This window comes from Lepidochelys olivacea, assembly GCF_965140295.1.
Source record: "Lepidochelys olivacea isolate rLepOli2 genome assembly, chromosome: 27".
In the NCBI taxonomy this organism is placed as follows: domain Eukaryota; kingdom Metazoa; phylum Chordata; order Testudines; family Cheloniidae; genus Lepidochelys; species Lepidochelys olivacea.
Genome location: NC_140437.1, coordinates 13213058 through 13240827, shown reverse-complemented (window position 1 = coordinate 13240827; position 27770 = coordinate 13213058). Strand labels below are relative to the sequence as shown.

Genomic DNA, 27770 nt, shown 5'->3' with positions numbered 1-27770 from the left:
AGGAGGGAGAAGATGCATGCTGCACCTTACTGTGCTCTGTACAGGCACAGGGCTGAATCTGTGCCAGGACTGCAGAAAATTCCTACTAGTTCATGAGACTTCCTGCCATCTAACCCCCCCTGCTGGGCATCCCCTGTCTCTGCCTGCTACTGGAATGGCACAGGGGCGATGTCCTGTGATGAGACCTACAGAAACAACAGGAGCATGCAAGAGGGAAGATGATGGAGACAGCAACCAATGTAAAAGGGATGGAATGGCGAACTAGGAGCACAGTTCACGGCATCAACCGCATAAAGGGCATAAGACAGACTCCTGCCATGGATCTAACCTCAAATAACCATGGTTTGTGTTTGTGAACTCCGATTCTAAAGCAAATGTTAACCACAGCATAGGTGGGGAAAGAGGTGTGGTAATTATGTCTAACAGGGGCAGGTGCCGATATCAGGATTTTAATAACATCTATATCTGTCTGTTTTTACAGACACATGGCTATGATACAGAGGATTTCCTAGGAAGCAAAAAAATAACTTGGTACTAGGGCTGGTGGAAAAAAAATGGTTTCTCACTGGAAAAGGGGGATTCATTGATCTTTTCTGTGGGAAAAGAACAAGTTTGGTGACATTTTCTGTTGGGGACAATTGAAATGAAACATTTCATTTGGGGAATCCTGAGATTTCATTTTGATCATGTCAGAATGGAACACGTTGAGATTTCAAAATCAAACATTTCAGAACTCTTCATTGTGCGAGTCGTCTCTGTATTGCAATTTTTATCCCAATTGGGGATGAAAATAAAATGTCAAAATATTGAGTTTCCTACAGGATAAAAATTCCTTTTTTCAATCTGCTCTGCTTGGAACCCATATTAAGGAGGCAGCTAACAACAGGAATCTTTCCTTTTTCCAAGATCTTTTGTGCCAATTAAGTTAAACACAGAGGGTCAGATCTTTAGCTAGTATAAATGGAGCTGAGGATCTGGCCCAGACAGACCACATGGAAACCCATGGATGAAATAAAGGCCAACTTTGATAGTGAAACTCGGGCATCGGTCAATGGATCAGGGAATCAGGGTGCTAGACACCAGACACGCATAATTAAAAAACGACAATCCCTGCCTAAAAGTATTTACAGTCTAAATGTATGAGGAGAGGCAACAAGTGGAGAAAAACAGGGTAATGATGTAGCAAATCATGCAAAGCCCTAATTATAGACAAATGTCTTCAGAGGATTGCATGATGTCACCACCACAGAAACCCTCAAGTCAAACTTAAACCCAATGATAATAAAAGGATGGGGAATAGACGAGGAAACTGAATTGTTCCTCCTGTACTTCAAACAAACCACTGAACACCAGTGACTCATTAACTCAAAGCTAAGGTGAGGAAAATTGCTCTATGGTCCCACCTACAGGGTAAAAAACCTGCAAACCTTATAATAATACTAAGCATAAATACAATGCTCTCCCTCTTCAGCGCTATGCAACATGGTTTTGGGTGATACGTACGAAAGGGTCAGTATCCCCCTGCTAGAGATGGGGAAACTGAGGCAGTGAGGTTAAGTGATTGTCCAAAGTGACATGATTGTGTCAGTCCTGATGCATCTTACTAAGTAAATTCCCAGGGTATGAAACCGATGCATGTTCCTCTTATGAGGAAATAATTATCCAATTCTGGGGATGGTGATTATTTATGCCAGCATGGAGGCAAACTGGGTAGCGAGGGATGAGTGTGAGGAACATGGAAGGTGACTGCACATGGGAAAATGTTGTGTGTTTGTACAGCACCTAGCACAGTGGGGCCCCGGTCCACAGATAGGGTTACTACCGGAAAATAAATAATAATGATTCTGGATAGTGATAAGGGCTGTAGAATCAAGAGGATTCAGTAGCAATGCTGGGGGAAGAATGAAGAAGTTGGGAACATGCTTGGGGATGGGAAAAGTCCATGTGGGGGCACTTGCTTTGGAATAAAAGGGGCCTATAAGAGTGTCCACGTACAGATTTGTACTAAAATAGCACAAGGTGTGACTTACAACCCATTTAGTTATTTTGGTGCTAGTCTGTGTGAGGACAAGCCCTTATTTTACGATAAGTGCAAGCAATCCAGTTGACTTCAGCGTGGAGGACTTCATGTGCTAAAAGTTAGGGATGTGCATAAATGGACTTGGGCCTTAGAAAGGAATTAAGGGCCTGCCAGTCAGCTCCCTGAGGACATCTTTCACTGGGAATGGGATGGTAGAATCTCCACCTGTCTTATTTGTTATAAAAATAACCAGACACTTTCTCCTAGTGTAGTTTCTGTTGGCTATTGTTTATTCACCTTTTCCATTTCTCTGTTACATGGTTTTGTATAGTGCCTGCTAATAGTTAAAAAAATAAAATAAAAGCCTTATTACATAATCAAAGAAAGTTTTAATCAAAGGTTGATCGATACAAGTTTATTTAAGCCTTTAGCATTGAATATATTAAAGCAATGTCTTAAAGTATCCATTCTTAACTTTATCTGAACCAGGCTATTCTGAAAACCTATTAGGATTCCCTATAGATATTCATCACAAAATTAATGCACAGTATAACACTGTTGGATAATAAACTTTACCCTTGTGTTTGCATAGAGGAAAGAATGTTTACTGTAAATGGCAACAAAAAGAATTTAAAACTTGTGCAAAAGCAGTGCAATCACCCCAGGCATTTGACAGGTTTGAACACCGGCATTCTGCACTCAGAAGAGGCTCCTTTTGTCCTGGAATCAGGAAGCATCAGACAAGCACATCAGAGAAACAATTCAGGCTCCCCTCCATCAGTTTCCTTAGAGGATGCACATAGATGGTTAAACTCATTCCTGAGACATGTAAAGCCTTCACTGGCTTGGGATAAAGGGTGAAGGAAGGAGTCAATTTTATTATTAAGTTAGATCCGCAGTCCGGTAACCGTGAACAAGACTCGGACTTTGAGCTCAAAGGCAGCATATTGTTTGTGGCCTTAGGGTTAGTGGTCTCAGCTCTGTTCTGAAGAATAAAACATCTGTAACAGAGCGGGTTCTGCAAAGCACAGGCAATTGGGAACTGCCGTTCTGCAATATCAGTACTTGACTAGATCGGAGCAACAGAGCACAGCGACAGCTTTGTTCTGGAGTACTGGTGTCGCACTCGATCCGAACAACTGGTTACAGGGACTGAGCTCTTTAACAGTGCCCATATTTGGCTGAAGATAAAGGACACAGCTGACAAGGATGGATTATTTCAATAGTACTGGTTGGCATCTGACCCAGCTTGATGATGGGTCACATCACATGGAACAGATGGGTTAGCACAGGGGCCCCCAACCTTTCTGTGGGAATAGCACATTCCTATTCCCAGAAGACCGCGGCGGGCGCCAGACACCCCGCCGCTGAAATGCCATCGAGAAGCGGCAGCGGAAAGAAGCGTTGCTGCCAAAATGCCACCAAGAAACGGCAACGCTTCTCGGCGGCATTTCGGCGGGCGGCTCTCCGGCGGCCACGCTCAGCAGCGGCATTTTGGCGGCGCGGTGTCCTGCAGGCATTGCACCCGCGGGCACCGCGTTGGAGACCCCTGGGTTAGCACTACAGTACTGGTGCCTAGTCCAGCCTTGCTAGGGTGATTTTACTAGGATCTATATCCCTACAGTATTGGTTATGATCAAGTCTGTGCTATCACACCTGAAAGAGGAGCTATACACCTGCTATACAGCACAAAGCAGAATTAAGAATTATTCCAGGCTGTGGCAGTACATATGATCATCATACACCTGCTTATCCCCAAAGGTTTCATCACAGAATGGGCAATCCAGAATGTGGCTTCGCACATGGTCCTCATACTGACGTGGCCCAATGTCATCAGAAAAGACCTCATGACACAGGGGGCATTTCTTCACAGAGGGCTGAAAGGTGAATACAAAACAATGACATATATATAATGCATCCGATGAAGTGAGCTGTAGCTCACGAAAGCTTATGCTCAAATAAATTGGTTAGTCTCAAGGTGCCACAAGTCCTCCTTTTCTTTTTGTGAATACAGACTAACACGGCTGTTACTCTGAAACATATGTAACGGAGGAGGGGAGGTTAGAAATAATCAGTTACAGGGCAGGCTGCTTTAGTTTCTAATGCTCCACAGGGTTTTAAATGTTTCCATGCCTCAGTGACTGGCTCTGTGAGCCTAAAAGCTTCTCAGAACTGCTTTTGCTTTCTATCCTACCCAGTATGTGTCCATTTCTCCATTATGAAATGCAGCATCTGGCAGCTGAATTCTGCTCATTCCGGCTTCCACGCTGATGTTGCCCATGGCTGCAATTGAGTTCTAGCAGAGTTCCCTTGTTCCTGCTTAGCACAATCATTAATTCCCCCAGCTTATTCTGCAATATACCGGGCTCCATTCCTCTGGTCTTGGAAGGTAGAACCCACTACCTTGACCATAACTAAAAGCTTATAGAGGAAACTGGCTATGGAGCTCAATTAGACTTCTGCCTTCATAACACTAAGCAAAATCCACCAACCACTTTACTCACCACGTTCACAGCACTTGATTCTAGGGAGTCTGCAAAAGAACAGAAAATGCAAGGCTTAATCATAGCCAAAAGTAAACCGTTTGATGTGGTGTAGACCTGTTATTCTTGATTCTTCTTGAAGCACCAGATCTAGCTCTGAATCTGGAAGAAACCTCCACATTTAAGACTCCAGAACGCTGAACTGAGGACATGGGACTGGCTGCATTGCGGCTGGGCAAACTGGTTCTCTTTCTTGGCAGAAAGAGAGCACAGTGCTAATCACTTAAGTCAACTCTCAGACCTGACAGAGTTTTGGAGCTGCCAGGGCATCTTCTGAACATATGGGAGGCAGCACAGACATGCTGTTGAGAGCTTTTTTTTTCCTACAAACCTCCATATCAAGAGGGATGACAACCTGCTAAGACCCCCACCACCACATGGGGAGGGGGAGGTCCCTCCTGCCAACAAAGAGTGAACGGACAGATTCCATCTTTTCAGGAGCTATGGGGAGGAAGTAGATTTTCACCTTCTGTCTCTCACTAGCCAAGAAGAGGTAGGAGGACTGAAGAAAGGATCTTCAGGGGGTGGGAGCTCCCAACTCTATTCATTCTTAATTCATCTCTGATTCTAGCCCAGTTCCTTGATTAGGGTTCTCCTGCTCGGGAGCAGTCAGGATGCGATTAGATAGGACCCATCCCATTTGGTCCCTGCGAGCCTCTGCATAGCATGCCAAGTAACTCACTATAGTACGGGTTCCCAAACAAAAGGTTTGCGCTTTCTGGAGGCCGAGTTGGAACTTGTGCCAGTGGGACAGCAACCCGGGCAGAATAATCCGAGCTCTCAGAGAGGCGCATCAGCAGCTCGTTGTTCTCTTGCCTTAGTCTCTGCAAAGGGACAGAAGAGCAGAATGAAGTTCCAGGAACTCAGGGGGCCATTTCAGAGAGAAGCCATTTATTATTAGCCATGACCATTTGCACTGATATAGTTCCTCTCACCTGAGAATCTCAAAGCACTTCATAAATCCTTTTCAGTAGGTCAGGCTTATCCCCATTTTACAGATGGGGGAAACAGGCAAAGAGAGGTGAAAACACCTATTTGATGGCCCATGTAACACAGGAGGTCAGACCTGATGATCATCGAATCATAGACATTTTGGGCTGGAAGGGACCTTGAGAAGTCAAGTCCAGCCCCCTGAGCTGTGGCAGGACCAAGTAAACCTAGACCATCCCTGACTGGTGTCTGTCCAACCTGTTCTTAAAAACCTGCAATGACGGGGATTCCACAACCTTGCTTGGAAGCCTATTTCAGAGCCTAACTAGCCTTATAATTCGCAAGTTTTTCCCCAATATCTAACCTAAATCTCCCCTGCTACAGATTAAACCCTTAACTTGTTGTCCTACCGCCAGCGGACGTGGAGAAAAATTGATCACCGTCCACTTTATAACCGTCCTTAACCTATTTGAAGACTTATCAGGTCTCCCCTTAGACTTCTTTTCTCAAGACTAAACATGACCAGGTGGTTTTTTGTTTTTTTTTTTAACCCTTTCCCTCATAGGTCAGGTTTTCTCAACTTTTTATCATTTTTGTTGCTCTCCTCTGGACTCTCTCCAATTTGTCCACATCTCTCTTAAAGAGTGGTGCCCAGAACTGGACACGATGATCAAAGCAACCCCTTCTGCCCTTAAAATCTATGACCAGCCTAAGGTCATTCAGTTTGTGGCAGAGCTCTGAACAGAACCCCGGAGCTATTCTTTAGCTAATAACTCTGTGAAAAGACTTTGTGTGGTTTGTTTGCAAACACTGGGTAGGACCACTGAATTCCATGGGAGCCGTTAGGCCAGTGCTGAGAGCATCTGAAAAAACCCCACCATCTCATCTGATTGCATTTTAGTAAAGCTTTCTTCCACAATTTCCTTGCCAGGCAGCTCTTTTTAACTATTTTCTCATGATTCTCTATTTCATAATAATGGTTCATTATTTATGAGCTCCTTAATAAGTCTCAGCAAAACCTCTTACAGCTTTTTGTTCAACCACCTTGCCTAACTCTGAACTGTGTTCAGTACCACTGCTAATGAAAAAGAAAAGGAGAACTTGTGGCACCTTAGAGACTAACAAATTTATTTGAGCATAAGCTTTCATGAGCTACAGCTCACTTCATCGGATGCATTCAGTGGAAAATACAGTGGGGAGATTTATGCATCCGATGAAGTGAGCTGTAGCTCATGAAAGCTTATGCTCAAATAAATTGGTTAGTCTCTAAGGTGCCACAAGTACTCCTGTTCTTTTTGCAAATACAGACTAACACGGCTGCTACTCTGAAAACTGCTAATGAAGACCTCTCTGCGCTGTGAGGTTGGTAGTGTGGGTGTGAGTTTCTCACCAGATTTTTCTCATCTATTTCATCCTTTTTCCGCTGAAGAATCTGAAACAAATGGTTCTTCTCCTCGAGTTCCTTTGCTAGATCACGGTTTTGATGCTGTGAAGCAAAAGCATTAGGTTTGTCAGTGATGGGGAATCACCAAAAGAAAAGCTGTGAGAGCATCGGGGGTTGCTCAGATATCATTTGTTTCTTATGCCTGCATTTGTGTGTGTGTTTCAACAATAAATAAACCTTGACCTTCAACATGAGTCTGACCATGTCATATCTAACCAACCTAAGTCACCATTGCTTCCAAATTAAACCACTCATGGTCTGTATTTCCCTCATTACATACATGGCGATACTGTGAGTAGGGATGTAAAAGTTTACCCGATAAGCATCGGTCTTATCGGTTTTGGTTATCAATTAAACTCTGCAGCTGGACTGCGCCCAGGACTCCGCTGCCACCACGGGGCTGGCAGCCGAGATGGATGCCCTGGCACGGTGGAGCTGGCCGTGGGGATCCCAGATGCGGGGTGGCAGTGGAGCTCTGTGGGGGTGCGGTAGCACACACACCCCCTGCACCCCTAATTCGCTGGTTGAAGGTTTAACCGTGTAACTGATAAAATTTTAGTCAGTTACACAGTTAGTTTTTTTTAACCGCTATTTACATCCCTAACTGTGAGTAATGTTTTCTACCATCTCGGGTTGTCTAGAAGCTTCCATCATCTTGGCAAACAGTGACCTGGCCTTGGCTATTCATGCCTTTGTTACCGCTCAGGCTGGATTACCGCAATGCAGCATACCTGGGCATGAAGCCTTCAGCCCTGAGGAAACTTGTGCTGTGGTGTTCTCTACCAGCTAATCTCCTCAGTAACACTGGCTACTGTGAACTAAGATTGCCAACCTTCCAGGATTGTCCTGGAGTCTCCAGGAATTAAAGATTATGTCATGTGATGAAACTTCCAGGAATACGGCCAACCAAAACTGGCAACCCTACTGGGAACACATCAAACCTGCCCTCAGCTCCCTACACTGGCTTCCCATAGAATAGCAAATCAAGTCTGAGGTCTTGGTTCTCATCTTCAGGGTGCTCAATGACCTGAGCCATGGGTATCTAAAAGATTGCCTCAAGCTCCGAGCTCAACAGCTTTGCTCCTCAGGCACAATGGGAACTTTCTACAACAAAAGTAACAGTTTGTGTGTGCAGGAACAAGAGCTTTCTCAGGGCTAGTTGGAGCTTGTGGAGCAAACTCCCCCAGGACTAAAGACAAACCTCGCCCCCTTCCTCTCTAAGTGCAAGGCCTGTTTCTTTGACGTGACCTCTCTAACCTGCCAGCTATATTCCCTTGATGATAAAGAAGTGTTCCATTCTGCTGTATACCCATTGACTTTACATTCCTTTCAGTAAAATATTGGCCCTCCCTGAATCCCAGCAACACCTTGTCCTCTATACAACCACAGATTTCATCCCCTCACTTTTCCCTCTACTCTTTGGAGACCATCCCCCACATCCACCCAAAGAAAGACATGACACCTGCTTATGTTGCAGATGAAGAGCCATGCCGGCCTCTGTCACCTTCAGATCCTCCAGACATTGTTCCAGCTTCTCTTCCTGCTCCTTCTGCACAGGACCACAAATTTCAGCACCATATGCAACAGTGAGCGGGAGCCACATATAAATAACAAAAGGAACACCAAAGAGAAGGGAGGTCGGAGGAGGCATGGGATGCGCACACAGCCAATCAACTCATCCCCCACAGAAAATGGATGCTTCCCACTGTTTCTGGCTTTCTTCTGTAACTTAGACCCTCTCTGCTCCAAGTGCATCTGTTTGTAGTCACTTCTATTAAATGGCTTTGCTAAACTAGGATACTATAGATGAGTAAAGGGATGACAGAGAAGAGTTATAAGGGTGTTGTTGCCCCTCCATCAAGCAGTAGCAGATGTACAGGGCTTTGTAAACCAGCTTCCCACTGGAGCAGAAATCAGCGATGCAGAGTTTGGGTATATTCCTCATATACCTTGTTTTATTTACATGTATACACCAGTCCTGGGACACGGGCGGTCACAAACAGAACACAGACAATCCTCTCTTTTAGAAATCTCAGCAAAACACAAATCCCTGGCTCCCAAGGAGCAAATCTGACCGAAGAATTGACACTAGTTAGAGATTAAGGCAGGGAGCAAACTCTCTTGCTGCTTGCAGCAGCTCTTCCCAAGGAACTGAATCACAACCACCAACCATACAAGTGTTTTCCCATCAAGACTAAAAACCGGTTTGCACACTAAAAAAGAGCACCTGGAAGAAAAAACGAATGTGTAACAGCACCGCCTGCTATAACAGGGGCGGTCCCTTCCCCTCCATCACCTAATTCCCCTGGAGCTTCCATAAAATCACCTCCATCTGCTCACCGCTATGGGCTGCTCTCTATCCCTCCACCCCAGCTCCCTCATGCCTCAACGTTACTGGGGAAGGCTCTACCTGTTCCGTCACAGTAATGCGTAACTGACGATTCTCCTCCTTCAGATGCTCCAGGTGCTCGGTCTTGTCATGGTCCATCTGAACCAGGCTTTCCATTTCCTTCTCTTGATTCAACACCTGTGACTGAGGTGAAACAAGAGTGGATGAAAGTGATGGCCCAACAGTTCATACAGGACCGAAGGAAGCACAGGCAATTTATAATGCAGCAGGAATGTCCAGAATGAAAATAGCTTGGCAAAGTCTTACCAAGCCATAGATCCTAATTCCAAACCCCACCCTATTCACATGGCTTTTGGGTGTGATTTGCATAACTGCACACTAGTGGTAAATATCCTGAAATGTTGACCTGATTCAGTTGTAGAACAAATGTCTGGAAACCAATTCCAGTGAAACATGTTTGGAACCCAATGAAACTTTTGGAAAAGCACCAATCTGGAGACAAGAAAGATGATCCTTTGGCTGGGAGACAAGAGAGCTCAGGTCTATTTCTGGCTCTGCCACTGATTTTGTGCATGTCCTTAGTCAAGTCACTCAATCTCTGTTTCCCCATTTGTAAAATAGAGCTAGAAATGGGAGAGCAGGTAAAAAAAAATTTTGATGCAACAATTTTCCATCAAATGCCATTTTAGTGAAATTGGGATGTTTCAGAGGAGTCATATTGGATTTGATAAAATTTTTGTTGGAAAGGTTCGTCGGGACCAAGATGGCATTTCTGGTCGGGAGGATGGGAAAGCTATGTAGCCTGGTGGGTAGAGGCTCCATAATCCAGTAGTTCAGACACTGGCCTGGGTCTCCCATGTCCCCAGCCTAACTGCCAGGATACAGAGAGTCAGTCTCTCCTTTTCCTTCTGATGGACAATAGCACATTGTTTGAAACCTCTCTCTGTTTCATGAAATGGAGTTGTTAGTTTCCAGCTAGCCTTACCACTTACATACCTCATAGGGCTCTTGTGAGAATAAACCCTTCCACATTCATAAATCCCTTTGAGATCCTCAGATAGGAGGAGCTAGAGGAGTACAAAATCTTTATGATGAACCTAACATGGGTGCAGAGGGGAGGTGTTTTGGGGATGAGATGAAAAATCTGCAATGATTCGCTAAAACTTCCCAAATACAGCATTTGTTAGGAGCTTCCTGGAGCTTACGTTGTCATGTTGTAGGTTCACATTTTCCTAAGAAAACCATAGAATCACTAGGAACAACTCAGACACCATCCTAATTTGCTACAGGCAGCTCCATTCCCAGCCAGACACGCCAAGTACTACACAGATTGCAGAAGCAGAAACAGACTGCGCCTTGCTTACCTGCAGCTGGTCCATGTGATCCAGGGTAGTTTTCAATCTGTTTTCCAGCTGTTCCTTCTCAGATGACACTTCTTGGTTGTGCTCTTTGAATCTGCTCAGAGCAAACTAAACTGTAACATTTTCAGCTGCATGTGGCCCCCCAAATTCCCCCTCAGCACCAGCCCTTGGTAAACCGCACCCACAGCCTTCATTTCTCAACCTAATCAAAAGCTTATCTTGTCCTCAGGCAGGTTCAAATGGAGTAACCCTAGATACCAAAGTCCTGCTGTCTTGCTCAAACCTTTACATGAAGTTACCAGAGATTCCACAGCCCTGTGGGTTCCTTTCCCCTCAACTGACGCAGACAGCTGAGAGCCTATCATCCGTGGACGCATTCCAAGAGTCAGTTTTGCGCAGTCACCCTCACACATCTGGTTGACTGAGGGCCTGTGAATGCCATACCTAGATCAAAACCCCCAGGGGCTCCTTATACTCTCACTCACAGGGTGCATTCTGTGTATACAGTCACTGGCTTTCATCAGCACGAAACAAAAGAGGAAACCCAACCCACTGCGCCTGGGAGCTTCCAGGAACTCCCATTTGCAGACGTATGGTGTGAACACTCACTGCTGCAACTCTCTCTCTTTGCAGCCATTCTGCTCCGTCAGCCGCTTGTTCTCCTCTTTCAAGAAATTTCCTTCCAGCTCCAATTTCTCACAGCTGCTCCTCAGAGACTCCAGTCCTTTCTGCAGCTCCTGAGTGCAGGAAGGTAAATGGGAGTCAAACCACAGAAACAGCCATCATTTTTGCTCCCCACTGTATCCGCACGTCCTTTTGAATGCAACAACCCCAGACATCCCTCCTGAAGGGAACAAGATTTTCTCTCTCCTTTCTCTTCTCTCTCATGTATTCAGCTCCAGTTTTGCTTAAATTGGGGCCCTGGACAAAAGAGGAGGAGGAGGGAGCAATAATAGGCACGTCAGATCCAGAGCTGGCCTTTGGGGTTTTGGGACACGCCTATGAAATCATTTTTGAGCACTCCCCTTTCCCAAACGTGACCAACTCCAGCCCATCATGACCAATCTGCTCTGCACTGGGTCAGCCTCAGGATTTGGGAGAGGGTTGGAGAGATCGTTTTTTGGAGATACACGCACAACTGACTCTTTGCACACAAAATGTCGGTCAGATCTCTCTCTCTCTCTCTCTCAATCTTTGGACCTCACCAGGCTCCGGCTGCAGAAGTGAAGCCCAAGTGCTCGGTCCTTTCCACCCACGCGATTGGTTTGTATTTTCAAGGCTTTTTGCCAGGAAAGGGCCTTGAAACTCTTTTTGTTTTGCTTTTTAAATGGACGTGGAGATTCTCTGTTGCATTGAGGGTTCCCCCCGAATTCGGAAGGCCCAGGAACCCAGTTCCACTCAGAACCTGTCTAACTGCAGAAAGAAGCTCGGCACAGAGCTCCCATCAGTTCCATTCCCACATGCAAGGTGCTGGGGCTGCAGCAAGACTGTTCCACAGAGATCAAAGGGCATGGGGCGAGGGAAAGAAGTGAGGGGGAGATTTTCTCTTCTCTTTGCCCGTTGGGACTAACCCTGAGAAGCATTTACCAACCCCCTCATTGGTTACAATGGGAGATACAGTTGCTCACATTTCTCTAAGGCGAAGACCTTAAGTCTATCTTATTCTCCCCACTCCACTTTCTCTGGTCTCCCCCTTTTCCCTCCTCCATGTCATCCCAGTTTCCAGCTCATCTGGACTTTTACCTTATTTTCCTTTCCAAGTGTTAGGTTCTGTTCCCTAACTGAAGCCAAATTCATCTGGGCAGAGCTCATCTCTCCGGCCTGTAGCTCCTGAGCTCTCCGCAGCTCCAAGTTCCCAGTCTGCAAGAAACAGACTTCTCCCTCTAACTCCTTCATCTTCTCCTGGAAGCACATAATGGGTATGTATAAGCCTGAGTTGTCAGCCACAGGGCCTCTGAATTCCTGTATTATCCCTTGTCTGTACCTGTGCCAGCCGGAGCTCCTCCTGCAGACCCAGGTTCTGCTTCTGGAGACAAAGGCAGCTTTCCTTCAGTTCCTTGTTTTCTTTAAGTAAATCCTTGTTTTGTTGCTCAATCTCCTCCACTTCTCCCTTGTAAACAACACAGACTTGTTCAATAAGAATGCAGTGTGTAGTGATGAGCAAAGGAACATAAGCCCTACAGAAAACCACAGTATATTCTTCCCTACCCCTTCACTGACACTAGGGAGACTGGACTTCCCTTTCAGTTTCTCCTGGTGCTGCCAGAGCTTGTCCAACCAGAGCTCAAAATCAAGCTCCAAAATACTGCACACACCAGGCCTGAACCTCCAAGGCGCTCAATGCCCTCAATTTCCCCAGAGGTCAGTGGGAGCAGAGGGTCTTCTGCCTCTTGTAGGATTAGGCCCATGAACTGACGGATCTGCACAACCATTAACTTCAGGCGGCCAGCTGAGTCCTCGATACAAACAAGCACCTGCTGGCTACCCAAATGCACCCTTGATCATTTCCTGGCACAGTATTACCTGCTGCCACAGCTGCGCTTCCACCCCCACCCTGATAATACAGGAATGGTCCAATTTCTACTTTTGGGGTTGCAGGGAGCAACACTTACTGAGGCTTTTGGAGACTGAGGCTCTGGGAGACCTCTAAACCCCTACCTCCCCCAGCCTAAGGGAAGGAGCCACTGGACCCAGGCGTCAAGAGATTATGGGAGACAATAAATGAAAAAACAGACAGGAGTGAGGGTCACATGGTCTAAGGCAGGGATCCAGAGGGGGACACCGAGCAGAGAACCCCAGACAGTGCCCACTGCCCCTTGAAGACGTCCAGTGAGCCGGTGGACACGGCCCAGAGGAACTCTGCCCAGAGACTTAAAGGAGGATCAGAAATAGGCCGCCCAGTCACAGAATACCTCCCTGTCCAGCTTCCTCCTCCTGGTACAGTGGACGGCCACCTTGGCCAGTGCCAGGAGGAGATCGACCAGAAGGTCTTGCGACTTTATGGGGCCACAGATGAGGTGTGCATAGGTCTAGAGAAGTGCAGCCAGAACTTAAGGAGAAGGTCCTGGAGGAGCTGGAAAGGGGACTGCAACCTGGTGCGTTTGATGTAGGTGAGCGCCAGGGTCTCCCTCTCACTGCAAACGGGGCAGGTGGCAGGGAAGGTAGTGAACTGCACCAGAGACACACCCAGGCTCAAGGCTCCCTAAAGGACTGCAGGGAGCACCAGCTGAAAGAGCCACAGATAGCTACAGGCCACATACAACACACCAACATGTAGCCCAGCTAAAAAAACAAACAAACAAACAAAAAAAAAACCACTTTCCACTTACACAGCACCTTCATCAAGGGACTCAGTGGGCTTTACAAAGTCTATTAGTCCTCAATTTACAAAGGGGTAAACTGAGGCATAAAGCGATAAAGGAATTTGTCCAAATAGCACAGTCTGTGGTTGACCTGGGGACATAACCCAGCAGTCCTGATTTCCAGTCCTCTGTTCTAGCTATACTACATTGCCTCTTTTAAGAAGAGTCTGCTTAAGTCCAGTGGAAAACTGAATCTGACAACAGTACTTCCACAGCACCTAGGAACCCCAATTATGGGCCACGACTCCACTGTGCAAGGTGCTGTATAAACACAGAACAAAGCGACAGCCCCTGCCACAAAGAGCTGACAATCTAAGTTGGCTGTCTGACCCTCCACCCAACACTGAACTTTTTAATTGACCCCAAGGCCAATTTCTGCAAAGAGCCCTAAACAAGATAATTTTGCTCAGCCTGACAGCGGGAGGGGAGGGAAAAAACTTGTTCTTCTGTTTCAGTTCCAGATCTCAGTCTGTAAAACAACAGACCTCAAACTGTTACCCTGACAAGGAGATTCTGCTACTGGAGACGAATAAAATGCCAGTTTCTACCTCCTGCTTGCCAAGCAGGAAAGATTTGTCCTAAGCTGTCCACTCTAAGTTCCACCAAGCTAGGGAGGAAGTGAGGTCTGGTCTTCCGAGCAAGAGACTGGGAACCAGGACTTTTGCGTTCTATTTCTAGCTCTGTCAGTGAGTTGCTCTGAGTCTTCTGGCAAGTTCCTTTACTGCTTTGTGCCTCAGTTTACCCATCTAGAAAATGGGGATAATATTTGCTTACCTCAGAGAGAGGCTGCAAGGGCTAATGAATGAACATTTGCAAAGTGTGTGAGATTCTTGAGTAAAAGGTGCTATAGAGTGTACATTATTGGTACAATATTTCATAGATTTCATTTCATAGATTTCACAAGGCCCAGGAGGGATCTATAAGTCATCTCCTGATCTCCCATATATCACCAGCCATTAAATTCATCTATGTGCTGAGCCCAATAACTTGGATTAGACCACAGCTGTTAAATGTATAGCCCGCAGGCCATTTCATCCAGCCCTCAGACTTTGAGCCCAGAGTCCGCACTCCGGGAATGTGACGTGCAGACCACACCAGTGTGTTGTGCTGAGACTCCCCCATGTAGATCCTGCTAGCATGCATTGAGGAGCAATGGACTACATCCATGTGCGCTACAGAAGATTTAGTGCACACCAGCCAGGATCGCATGGGAACGCACAGCACACTGGTGCACTCGACAAATGCGAGTCCCAGTTCAGTGCTGTAGTCATTGGACCAGGATGTGTTAGGGAAAAGAGAGTCTGAACAAAAGATAAGGTCATGAGAAAGCAGGAAGAGAGAGGGAACATACCTGTGTAGTAACCACCAGGATATCATCCTCGGTCTCTGCCCGGAACTGGAAAGGTACACTGGCGCCACGGACCACCCCCTCCTCGTCAACGTAACAGAACTGGTAATATTCATCATCTTTTGGCAGGTAGTAGGCTTAAAAACAAACAAAAAACCCCACCATAGGGTGTTTTTAATTACTCAGGCCTCTTGTCAACTGTACAGCACAGAAAGCCCAGATCTAACCGACCTAAGACGACAGAATACAAAGCAACATACACATTATAGGGCCAGCTCCTCGTGCGATCATCTATAGCAGTGCAAAGTGAGCGTAAAACACTGACACTTTGCACTGATGTAAATGACTCCTCAAGGAGCAGGTCAGTGACTCCCTATCACCAAAAGAACACGGATCGTCAGACACAACTGAACACAGTACCTGCAAGGGGGATTCTCACCAGGGGCTTTTGCTGCACTGATAACAGCAGAAGAGGAGGCCGCAGGACGGCATGTGCCGTATGGATGTGTCTCCGTATTAGCAGGAGGGGACACTCTCTCCAGGCTGAACTGCACTGACGGTATATTCTTGAGGTGACCTTATAGCCACAGCTCCTTGAATGAAGTTTACCCAAGTACGGGACAATATTCCTATTCAACAGTTGTACAGCTTCAGGTGGTAACACTTATTACTGGCATTTAGAGCAATTTGGTACATGACCGTGCACGTGCGAACTGTGAACTGCCCATCCCTTCCCAACTGACCTCGAAACTGAATTTGCTGCTGCACGACAGAATCACCGCCGAGGTCAACCGGGAAAGGAGCCCACATGAAAGTGTAATATTCCCGGGTTGTTTTCCATCCCACCTGCAACAGCAAGATAATTATACGGTATCATACAGCTTATTGACGTTTCTCCTGTGACCATTCACAGAGGGCAATATTGTAACTTGGGCTGTAGGCCCGCACTAAGCTGTAAGAACCCCCTTTACACTACTATACCAGCTACCCAGATCTTGGGTCCATGCACATAGGAGTAATCAGGGCTATTTGCCAGCTTACCCTTCCTTGGAGCAAGAGGGAAGGGAGAGGTGGGGAATGAGAGGCGCACTGGAGAAGGAAGAGCGTTGAGGGCAGATGTGGGCACAATGCACTACACGACGCCTATTCCTCACTGGCCCTAGGAAACAGGGCACAAGTCAGATTGGCCCTGAAACAGCTCTAATTTCAGGCTGGCCCCTCAGCAGTCCCAGAATACAGGAAGTGCAAAGGTGGCTCAATGCTACGTTAACCTCCCCTACTCCATTCCTGCTCCCAAGTGCAAAAAGGGCGCCACAAAGAGTCAGGTCCCACGTCTCTTGTTGCAGTACAGACACTGCAGCATACAAGTTAGCCCCTGAAAAAGAGCTGCTACTCTGTTCTTCCCAAGTCTCAAACCCTCCCTTAGGGATCAAGCGTGAAATAGCTGGAAATGTCCACACCAAGCCATTCCTTTCGTGAGCGGCCACCTTACAATACATGGTGGCTAATGGTTCGGCGCACACGCTTACCCGGAAAATGCCCACCCAGTCCTTTCTGCGAGGAGCGATGTGCTGCGTGAGGGTATAATAGCAGGTTATGTCTCCTCCGGGGACGTAAAACTTCTCCACGTTATTAAAGATAACCTGGGAGAAGTGGCAGTTGTCCAAGAAGACAGCAGAAGTGGGAGGTTCATCTAAGGTCTCATCCATGATGACGTTCTGTGAGAGGACAAGAACAAAAGCGAAGAGTAAGACAAAACCTTGCAGCCTGTGGTGCTGGGTCACAAGAGACTCCTGGGACCTCATCCAAAGCATTCTTAGCACCCGAGGCTGGTCAGCATGAGAAATGCAAGACACGCGCTCACGCCAGTAAGAAGCAAATCCAACAGCCTTCCTATTTTTTCATTAGCAATTCACCATAATGCTTTAGCATCCAAATCCAACACATTTTGTGTCATCCTCATCTTTGTGGCTCAACCTCATTGTTAGGCTTGGCAGAAATCAATTTTTATTTATTTATTTGTAAGTTTAACAGATAATATCGATGTTTATTTTTAAGCCTTTTTTATTATCATCTCTCTAAATGTTCACAGTCACAGGAAGTTATGGGCAGGTCAGACAATAACTGTTTAAACAACAGGAGACTTCGAGATTCAAAAAGTTAAAGCTTTATAACCATTAAAGCACAAATGGTCAGCATCACATATCAAAATATACAAAACCAATATCCTTAAATCAAACTGCAAGAAGTTCTCAAGAAACATTTTTCCTGCTTTGCCTATTTGTAACTTTCAAATATCCTAGATGGGAATATTTGGGGGGGGGGGGGGATGTGTGTGCGTGTACAGTGAAACTTGACGGTTACCGACACTAACCAACAGAAATCTAATGGTTCCAAGCCTACTCATTGTGCACACCTCCCATGCAACATGATCCTTGCTCCCTAGGTGGCAGTAGTTCGCTCTTAAGGGTCTAAACCAGGGGTGGGCAAACTTTTTGGCCCGAGGGCCACATCAGGGTTGCAAAACTGTATGGAGGGCCGGGTAGGGAACGCTGTGCCTCCCCAAACAGCCTGGCCCCTGCCCCCTATCCGCCCCCTCCCAATTCCCACCCCTCTCATAACCCCCGACCCATCCAAAACCCCCCCGCTCCTTGTCCCCTGACCGCCCCCTTCCTGGGACTCCCCGACCGGCCCCCCCTGGGACTCCCACCCCCTATCCAATCCCCCCCCGCTCCCTGACTGCCCCGCCCCCTATCCACACCCCCACCCCTCACAGGCCCCCCGGGACTCCCACGCTTATCCAACTCCCCCGTTCCCTTACTGCCCCTGGGACCCCCCTGCCACTTATCCAACCCCCCGGCCCTGGTCCCCCTTACCATGCCACTCAGAGCAGCATGTCTGGCAGCCGCACCACCCGGCCAGAGCCAGACACGCTGCCCTGCAGGAGCACGCAGCCCCGCCGCCCAGAACGCTGCCTGTCCAGCAGCGTAGTTGCAGGGGAGAGGGAACAGCAGGGGAGGGGCCGGGAGCTCGCCTCCTCAGCCGGGAGCTCAGGGGCCGGGCAGGACGGTCCCGCGGGCCGGATATGGCCCACCTCTGGTCTAAACCCTAAGGATGTAGCATTTGCTACTAGCAACCACTGTAGTAAAATTGCCACATGGTTCTCCATATTAAAACACATCTGTTGCATAGCAGCAGCATCAATAAATAGTATAAGAACTCTCACCTGTTTCTTTATTTAGGAACCTTTTAATTGTGCTGTTACAAGTTCAAAAAATAAATTACACGCGGTTACCTGCAAGAGACAGTTCAAAACTATCGACCCGCAACTGTTAATAAAACAGTATCCAAACTACCAAGAACAGAGGCAACATCCAAGACAAGAAACACTCAGAAAACTAAATATATGCCTTACCATCATGCCCTAGAGGCAGCCAGACTCAGGGTCTGGCAGATTGCCAAGGGGAGGGATTCCTTGCCAAGAAAATCCTGCTGCAAGTCCAGGACAGCCCAATTCCAGGAATAGAAAGTAGGCACCTCCCAGCTGATCTTAACTGCAGCTATTGCATATAGGGTAAGAGATGACCTCAGATAAAATCCCCAGAAGGTCTGGGACTGTGTCATCACAGTCTGTGTCATCACCAGCACCAGGAGTTCCATGTGGAAGTGACCTTAGATCAGAACACTGGTCTTCTGTGATCACTTAGAAGGTGGCCAGCTGCATTCTGTGTCAGCCAATACTTCCCAGTGGCCTCCTGGGGCAGCTCTAGATGGAACATATGGCAGATGTATAGCCTGAAGGTGGCAAGGGTGTAGATGGCTGTTCCCAGGGCCGCATTCAGAAAAGAAAAGCTGTAATATCTCGGCCAGCCATAGAGAGAAAGGGGGGCACTATTGGTCCTTATTTTTACTCGGGTATTGTCAGAGCCAGGACATGGGCAGCCTGGGGGCACAGTGAGCTGCTCTCTATCGGGGCCAAAGGTCAGAGATCAATCCAAGTCCGGACAAAACTGCAACGTCAAAGTCCATTACAAAACTGAGAGTGTGAGGTGAGAATCAGAGTCAGGCCAGGCCAGGGTCTTTCACTAGGGTCAAGAATGGTCTTAAGCCAGAGACAGTAAACCAGGGTCGGAGCCAGGATCACAGCAAGCAGTTAGGGCAAAAGCACACCAGAGTCTGCATTGCTCAGACAACTCCCAGACATGGCTTCCTAGCTTATATGGAAAAAGAAAAGGAGTACTTGTGGCACCTTAGAGACGAACAAATTCATTTGAGCATAAGCTGTAGCTCACGAAAGTTTATGCTCAAATAAATCTGTTCGTCGCTAAGGTGCCACAAGTCCTCCTTTTCTTTTTGCGGATACAGACTAACAGGGCTGCTACTCTGAAACCTAGCTTATATGGGGAGTTTCAGCCAATCAGGGAATCATGGAGGGCTGTCACTCATGCCCCTTAGGGTGGGACTTCCTGAAGGGCTTAGCCTCTCAGTTCCTCTTGGTGATAACCCTAACCAGGCTCCTGGTGGCAGTGAGAAAGTAGTACCTACCTTGAACTCTGCAGCCTTGGTTCTAGGCCCATGGGTTCTCACGGGTCTCCTAGTACAGGGATGAATTCACTAGTACTCCAGCTGAGAATTTATTCAGTAAAAGGCGGTGCAGATATCACCTCTGCCCAATCGCATCCACAGCATACAACAAAATGCTGTGGGTAGGTAAGAATTACACGGCTGCTACTCTGAAAATTTATCTCCATTGTTTCCCAGCCCTTCCTGATCAAGGTGCACAGGCGGACAGCTACAGACCCCATGTTTAAATGACATTAATCACCCCAGCCCCCAAATAAGCACTGCATTCCACAATGTTTTTTTAGAGCGGGATCTTCTTGTATCTAGCATCTTTCATGTTCAACATGCCTCAAGGCACATTACAAAGCAATGACTCAGATGTTGAGAGAGCAAGGACTACGCGGACAAACATAGCAACTGTTCTGCACACAGCACTAGCTCAAAACCACTTGAACCCTGGAACGTGTATTCCTGGGACAGGGAGGAGTTAGCCAGCCTGAGGGCAGGGATCCTGACTCTTTCCGGGCTATGCCCTGGGACCTTTAACAGCCGCTGTGCTATGTCAGAATTGGGTCCGAGACCAAGATGGTGCGAAGGTTACATGTGACCAGTGTCTGGCTGCAGCCAAATAATGAATTCAGCAGCAAAAATGCTAAATTCAGCAGCTGCCCAATAGCAGAATCCATAGGGCCCTGAGTGAGATGGCTGGGCCACTCTCAAACCCAATTATTTTAGACTTTTTGCAGACTCAGACAGGCATTGCTTTACATTTGATTCATGTTTTAGGCGTTGTTATAGCCATTACAGATCAAACTTAATTTAAAAAAAATGAAAGCTGAGGTTCTGGAGCACAATCTGAAGCTATGGGTGAATTCCATGGCAAATTCCACAACCACAAAACACACAGGGCGCTGTGTTCGTCTTATAATTAGCAATACTTTGCCTTTCTCTTGTATCTTCCAACAAAGTGCCACGCAAACTTCACAACCCTTCTACGAGAGGAGTATTATTATCCCCATTTTACAGATGGGGAAAACTGAGGCACAGAGAGTTTAAGTGACTTGCCCAAGATCAAACAGCAAGTCAGTGACAGAATTTGGAAGAGTGCTGTACCCCAGTTTTTCCCTGTTCTAACTTCTAAGCCTGCCAGCTGTCTGCATGCGTTGTCCCAGTGCTTCACTGATGCAACGCTGTTTGTCGGCTCATTTCAATCAATAGAACAATAATGAATTAAGGACAACAAAGAGGGAGAGGAGGAAAAGAGACATAGGGGAATGAGGAAATTATAAGGGCATGAAAGAAAGGAAAAAAGGATGAGGTGACAATGTAATGATGTCCAAATCCTGCCACGAGCTGTTCATAAGCCATCAGCAGAGAAAGAAAAGGAAAGAAAACATGAGCAATCTGCTACTGCTCCTTACAAAAGGGCCAGTGACAGCCACACCTTACGGCATGCTAACGAGTAACTCGCTGCTGCACAGACTGTGCAATGAACTAATGAGATATTAGTACACCATGCACCCAGTGGGGGAGAAATAAATACCCAATTAAAGATTTCCCTTTTTTACAGTCCATCTCTGAGGGACTGTTGTTGTTTTTTCTTTAAGAAGAGACCATTTTCAATTCTATCATATAAGCACCAGAAATCCTAAGGTAGGCTTATGTATGAACACCGTTTCCTAGAACTATATGAAACCCTGAATTCTCCTTACTAAGCAAGACGAGGTCATTTAATTGCCATGATTAGAAAGGTGAGACCTGCACTCGCACCTCACAGGTGTTAATCAACTAAAGTTATCTGAGAAGAGTTTGAGTCTCTCCAAAATATTCATACAGCCCTCAGGTACCACCTAGATAATAAATAACCAGATTCAAGAAAAAGAGGGGGGCAGGTTGATCTTGTGGCTAAAACGAGACCCTCAGGAGATTGGGATTCAGTTCCTGATTCTGCCATTGACTTCTTGTGTGACTTTGGGCAAGTCACTTAATCCCTCTATGGCTCAGTTCCCTGCTGCAAGAAGAAATCAAAACAAACGTACAAAGGGGGATTACAAGTATCTAGACAGCGGCAGAAAGACTGTTTCCACAAGGACCAGAACTGAACCCTTCAAGAAACCCCTATACCTAGCATGGGTGATTGCTGAACAAGTTAAACCAATTGGTCCATGGTGTCACCAATGAATAAATATGCCAAGGCCTCAATCAGGGAGTCCAGATACAGGAGAAAAGAAAACAGCAAGAATCATCCAGTCCACAAATTCAGCGCCCAATGCAACCCTCCCATCCCCTCTGATGATCAAATGCTTTGTAGAGCCCTTTGAGATCACTGAATGAAAGAAGCTGCGCAAATAAGCAGGAACTCCAACTCTTCTCTCGCTCCAACAACGTCATTCAGATACATCAGCCCCTTTCTCCCTCCCCTCTTCTCTGACAGATGATCCGCCACTTATTTTCAAGGATTACTGTAGTCCTAAAGGAGCCTAGTTAGATGAATCATGGGATGGAGAGAAGCAGTAAGCTCAAGCACAAAAAACCCTTTGCCAGCAAAGCTATCAGCAACTCTTGTCAGTCTGGAGCAGGGGTAGTCAATAGGCGGACCATGGGCCAAAGCCGGACTGCCAGATACTTCTGAACGGACCCCAAAATCTTTTTATTTCTTTATCATTTTTTTAAATAATTTTCTCTGGAGTCTGGACCTTGACCAAGAAATTTATACCTTGACAAAAAATAATTGACTACCCCTGCAAATCTGGAGTATAAACCTTACCACTACAAAGGAGGGACAGTTTCTATGTTTTACTTCCTTGACTGCTGTTCTTACGAGGTCATCCCCTTTTCTTCCACTTGAATCCCTACTCTAGCTGGCCGTTTCCTTCAGCATCACGCTCAACCCCCTCACTCTCACCATAAAAGCTATTCATAGTTCTATCCCTTGTATATTTCACCCCCACACCTTTCACTATTCCCCTGCTCACGCAGCCAAATACATACCAATGCAAGGACAGAGGGGGGCAGAATGTGTCTCCTCTATTCAGCAGCACCCCCTGTAGCTATTGCCCTTATGGGTACTGCAGCAACAGAGAGAGAATGGTTAGGTTTGGCCCAGCTCAGCCCCAATGTGCCCTCTGTGTATTGAGGGGGAGACACTGTACAGAAATGAGTAACTGGGCCCAGTGAACTCTCTCTCCACTGTGCCAACACAACATGCATTGACACACCTCTAGTCTCCTTTTCCCATAAGCAGCTTCATGTCTTTTCCACATCAAACCATATGAGTGGAACATCCTCCCTGATCCTGGGTGCCATGCAACTTCCCAAGACCCACTTCTTTCTGCTAGGTTTCCAATGCTGACCTCCCTCTTCATCACTCATAGAAACTGCCATATCAGAGCAGACCAACGGGCCCATCTAGCTTCACACAAACGATCACAAACACTGCTTAGGGCAGTTATGAAATCAACTGCCATTTGGGAAGTTTCTCCCTACTAAAGTAAAGGAATTATATCCCTTACACTTTTTTCCCCTACCCAATGTTAGAGTGGACTTTCTCATTATTCATATAAATGGATAATCATCTTGTGAAGTCTGCTGAACTCTTGACCTCAGTTGGATATTGTGGCAGTGAGTTCCACAGGCTGATTATGTGGGCATTAGAAAACCTTATGTCCTTTTATCAGTGTTAAAGCTTGTTTCCTTAATAGTTTAGAATCACCAATAAAGGTAACAGACTGCTTCCATGTTACCTTATCTATACAGCCCTTTATTTCACATATCCCTTTCACATGCTCTTGTTCCCCAATACTATAAACATAGCTCCCTTCCACCCAAACTCCTTGTTTCCAGTCACGTGGGGCACACGCAGAGTTACCGCCTTACCAACTCAGGCATCACGACCCCACGTGGACCCGGCGACTATTGACACATCGTCCCTTTGCCGTGCGTCACGTGGCACAAGTTGCAACATTTCAAATGGGGCCCCTTAAGAGATTATTGGGGCAGTGGGGGAAACAGCCCCAGAAAATCTCAGGGTGGGGGCAGGCCATTCAAAAAGGTTGGCACTATTGGCCCCTGGAGGATGCTGTGGCCAAAGTCCAGGGCCCAAAGGATCCTTGGGGTGGGAGAGACATCTGACCCATAGAAAGCATAAAGACTGGCCTCTTTCCACTTTTGGTATGGGGCGGGGGGGAAGACGGGGGGGGGGGAAGACGGGGGGGATTGTGCTGCCCACCTGCCCTTGCTGGCCACATACAGAGAGGCCTTGGGGGATGGACGTAAGTAGGGGCAAGGGGGTGCAGGGGGAGGAAGGCGGACGGGATTTGGGGGGCAAACCCCACCATGGTGCCCCAAGGTGACACTTTGTGGCGATTCTATGGGGGTGGGGGGGGTCATCCCCAGTGCCAGGCCTTGTGGGGCATGCCCCCCCTTCCACCTGATGGTGGAGGGGAGAAATTGCCCGCCCCCTCCAGACCTTGGAGGATGCCCCCAAGTGGGCCCCCCAGCCCCACTTGCTCTGCGCGCCGGGAAACGAAAGCGAAAGCAGGGCAGCTGCTACGCAGACAGGACAACCAGCTCCCCGGTGCCGCCCCCCCCCCAGTGTCCCCGGGGGGTGGCGGGGCTCACACCCCCCACCCTGGGGAGGGGAAGAACCGCCGACTCGCTCACCGCTGGACAACGTCTCTCTCTCGACGCCTCTCGGACCCTACTGCGACGGAAGAAGAGGAGGTGGCGCCGCCGGGAAAGGGCGGAACCGACTGCTTCCGCCCCTCAGCCCCGCCCGGATTTTTTTCAGCGGGGCACCGCCCCTCGAAGAGGATGCTGGGACTTGTAGTTCCGCTGCTGCTGGGGTGAGGGCTGTGCCAGAGGGGACCCTCGCCCCTGGGTTTAGGGGACGTAATGTGGGAGGGGGAGAGGGGGGTATTGTCTATGCGTCTGATTCGCTGGGGGAGAGAGGGGTCTTTTAAAAAGGTAGCAGGCCCTATAAGGAGTGATGCTGGGGATTAGGGGCAGGCCATTCAAAAAGGTTGGAGCTATTGGCCCAAGGAGGATGCTGTGGCCAAAGTCCAGGGCCCAAAGGATCCTTGGGGTGGGGAGGGAGAGACATCTGACCCATCTAAAGCAAGGAGAGGGGAGTGCTGGGCGGGGGTGCTTACTTTTCAAATAAAAGTTTCTAGCCTGCATGGTTATGGAGAAAGCTTGAAAATGTGACTCTTAGAGAGTCAAAAACCAGGTTGCCAACTAAAAGACCCCAAAATATAGTCATTCAAAAAAATCTTCATAAATTTAAAGCCTGTTTTATAATGTTATGGGAGGACTTATTCATGATTTTTTAATGCTTCAGATAGGCAATACTGAGGTCGTTCCAGGTATGGGGAATGTCATGTACAAAGGCACAAAGTTAAGAGAGGATGAAGATGGACAGAATACATTAAAAGGTAAAGAACAAGACAGGGAGGATGCTGATTGATGTCCTGGCATATTTATTAGTAGATGAAGCCAGGGACCAATTGGTTTAACCTGTTCATGAAAACAAAGGCGGAGATGCAGATGGAGACTGGAGCTGTTCAGCGCTTTGAACTCAGGGAGCTTCACAAAGAAGAAGAAAGAAATGGGTTTGACGACAGTTGATGTGATAAGAGCCACAGGTAGGATGGGACACCATTTGAAATAAGTGTGACTATCCCAAGCCCGGGGGGCTCACCCACCCTGCCCTCCTGCAATAGCACATCATGGTGGCATTCCTTGCCTTGGGATATGGCTTTGGAGGTCGCAGTGCAAGGAGACTTTGTGGGTCCTTCATGTTTGGAGGAAAGAGTGACAAGGTAGGACCCTCTTAATCATTTAACTGGGCACTGGAAAGGGTGGAACACACCCTATTGCTCAGGCAGATGGCTCCACCCACTGGCTAGTTTGTGGATTGACAGACAGCTATCTGATAAAATGGACAAGAAACCTGATTGAGAGAGAAAGTGGGGTTTGTTTTTTTTCTTATTATTATTCAGTGTCTAAAACCTCTACGCTTTTTGTTTATCAGCACCCATTTAACTCAAGACAAGATAAAGTATTGAACAGGGAGAAAAATTCTTCAGTGGTTGAGGTTTTTCGCTAGGATGAACCCAAAGCCTAACTCACCGGGTCTCTTTCTTTACTCTGCTAGAATGGTTGAGCAGCACCTCACTCTACTTTTCTCCTGTGGCTGCCCTGTTTCCCTCCTGCAGTTTGTACTGATGTGGGGAAAGGTCAAGGTCACTGAGACATGTTAGAGTATGTGAGAGGTCTTTAAAAATTAGACCATTTACTTCTTAATACATGCATGAATTACATAACTCTGACTTAACTGAAAATTTTATATGTGTGTAACTTCTGTTTGTTTTTCACTTCAGAAATATCTGGAACGTTGAACTTATCTTCCCTGGAGGTCTCCTGGAAGGATGCAGAAATAGCTGAGGACTTAATTATAGGACCTGGGATGCTGAATTAAACAACAGCTTTTCTTCCAACTGTTTGCTCAGGTGTTTGAGATACAAATATTAACAAAACAAAGGAAAACCAAGTGTTTTAAACAGTGCATTTTAAAAACCACAATTAGAAGCAACCTGACAAAAGGGAAAAAATGGGCTTCTGACATTTTTGCTTCTTCCGGAGGTGTAAAGAAAATATGAATTAAAAAAATTCTGAAGCACTGGATAGTAGAATTATGAACCTGTCTGTCTGTATCCATATGTTGTCTCTGTCTTATAAATTAGATTATAAGGTTTCTGGGACGGGGACAGTCTTTTTGCTCTGTATTTGTACAGCACCTAGCACAGTGGGATCCTGATCTATAATTAGGGCTCCTAGGTAATACAAATAAAAATTATTAATAGTGTCATCACAGATAACATGGAAAATAAACCCAATTAAGTGAGAGGGGAATAATTTTATTATTATTATTTGGTGTTTAAAACCTCTCAAATTTTATTTGATTTTGTCAGCATCTGTTTAACTCAAACACACAGGAGAAAACCCCTCTTTGTTGAGGACTGATCACATATATACATCCTTTAACTAAAGGCTGAGAAAGCCCCAAGCCCACATTTCCAAATGACCCACGGGCTATATTTATGCTGCAGTGTAAACCAAGGTTTGAACTCAGGATCAAACCTAACTCTTCTGCTGTCTACAAATCGCACTAACCTAGGGCTTGGACCTAGGTTTCCTGAACAGGGGTGGAAGGTCTGACCCTGAGTCAAGATGGGTTCCAGGGTAGCCCTATTGCTTTGCAAACAGTTGGAAGAAAAGCTGTTGTTTAATTCAGCATCCCAGGTCCTATAATTAAGTCCTCAGCTATTTCTGCACCCTTCCAGGAGATCTCCAGGGAAGATAAGCTCTACGTTCCAGATGCAGCCCCCCTGGACTCGTGCTCTGGTATCAAAAGTATCTAACAGTTCTATGGGCTGAATTTCTTTGTCATTTGGACAGTCAAGTTTTACCACACTACCACTAACCAAGGTCTAGAGCGGACACATTTTGGAAGGGTGCTAGAAAGTCTGGGATATCAGTGATTGGTCTTGGGCCCGCATGGTTCAACAAACAGTGTTCAACAATTGGTAATCTGCTGGCACAAACAAGTGTAGATGCTCAAGCTGTAGGTTAACGAACCCAGGGTGTGCTCATTTGTGTTCTGTTAACCATGGGCTTACATTGCAGTGTAGATATATCCACAGAGACCTCTGACAAAAGGGAAGCATAACTTTGCTAAGGAAAAAAAGTAGAAACTAAAATAATTATAAACATTTCCAGCCTTTATTATGCATCATAAAGAAGCATAAAAAGACAGATCACCTTTAAACATAAAATAGTGAAGGGTTCA

At 46.7% G+C, this 27770-nt stretch overlaps 1 protein-coding gene across 2 annotated transcripts; it reads right to left on the bottom strand.

Moving 5' to 3' along the window:
• Positions 1-2390: 2390 nt before the first annotated feature.
• CALCOCO2 (calcium binding and coiled-coil domain 2) lies at positions 2391-24698 on the bottom strand. Of its 2 annotated transcripts, XM_084615874.1 has the most exons (14): positions 24584-24698; positions 16888-17076; positions 16102-16204; positions 15362-15495; positions 12633-12758; positions 12392-12550; positions 11258-11385; positions 10652-10742; positions 9348-9470; positions 8400-8486; positions 6884-6979; positions 5246-5387; positions 4525-4553; positions 2391-3897 (listed from the first exon to the last, which is right to left on the bottom strand). In XM_084615874.1, the coding sequence occupies exons 2-14, from the start codon at positions 17065-17067 to the stop codon at positions 3727-3729; spliced, it is 1569 nt and encodes a 522-aa protein (XP_084472000.1). In that variant the 5' UTR covers positions 17068-17076; positions 24584-24698; the 3' UTR covers positions 2391-3726. The 2 variants fall into 2 exon arrangements, with proteins under 2 accessions (XP_084472000.1, XP_084472001.1); XM_084615875.1 differs by lacking the exon at positions 8400-8486 and having other exon boundaries at positions 2394-3897; positions 24584-24696.
• Positions 24699-27770: the final 3072 nt, after the last annotated feature.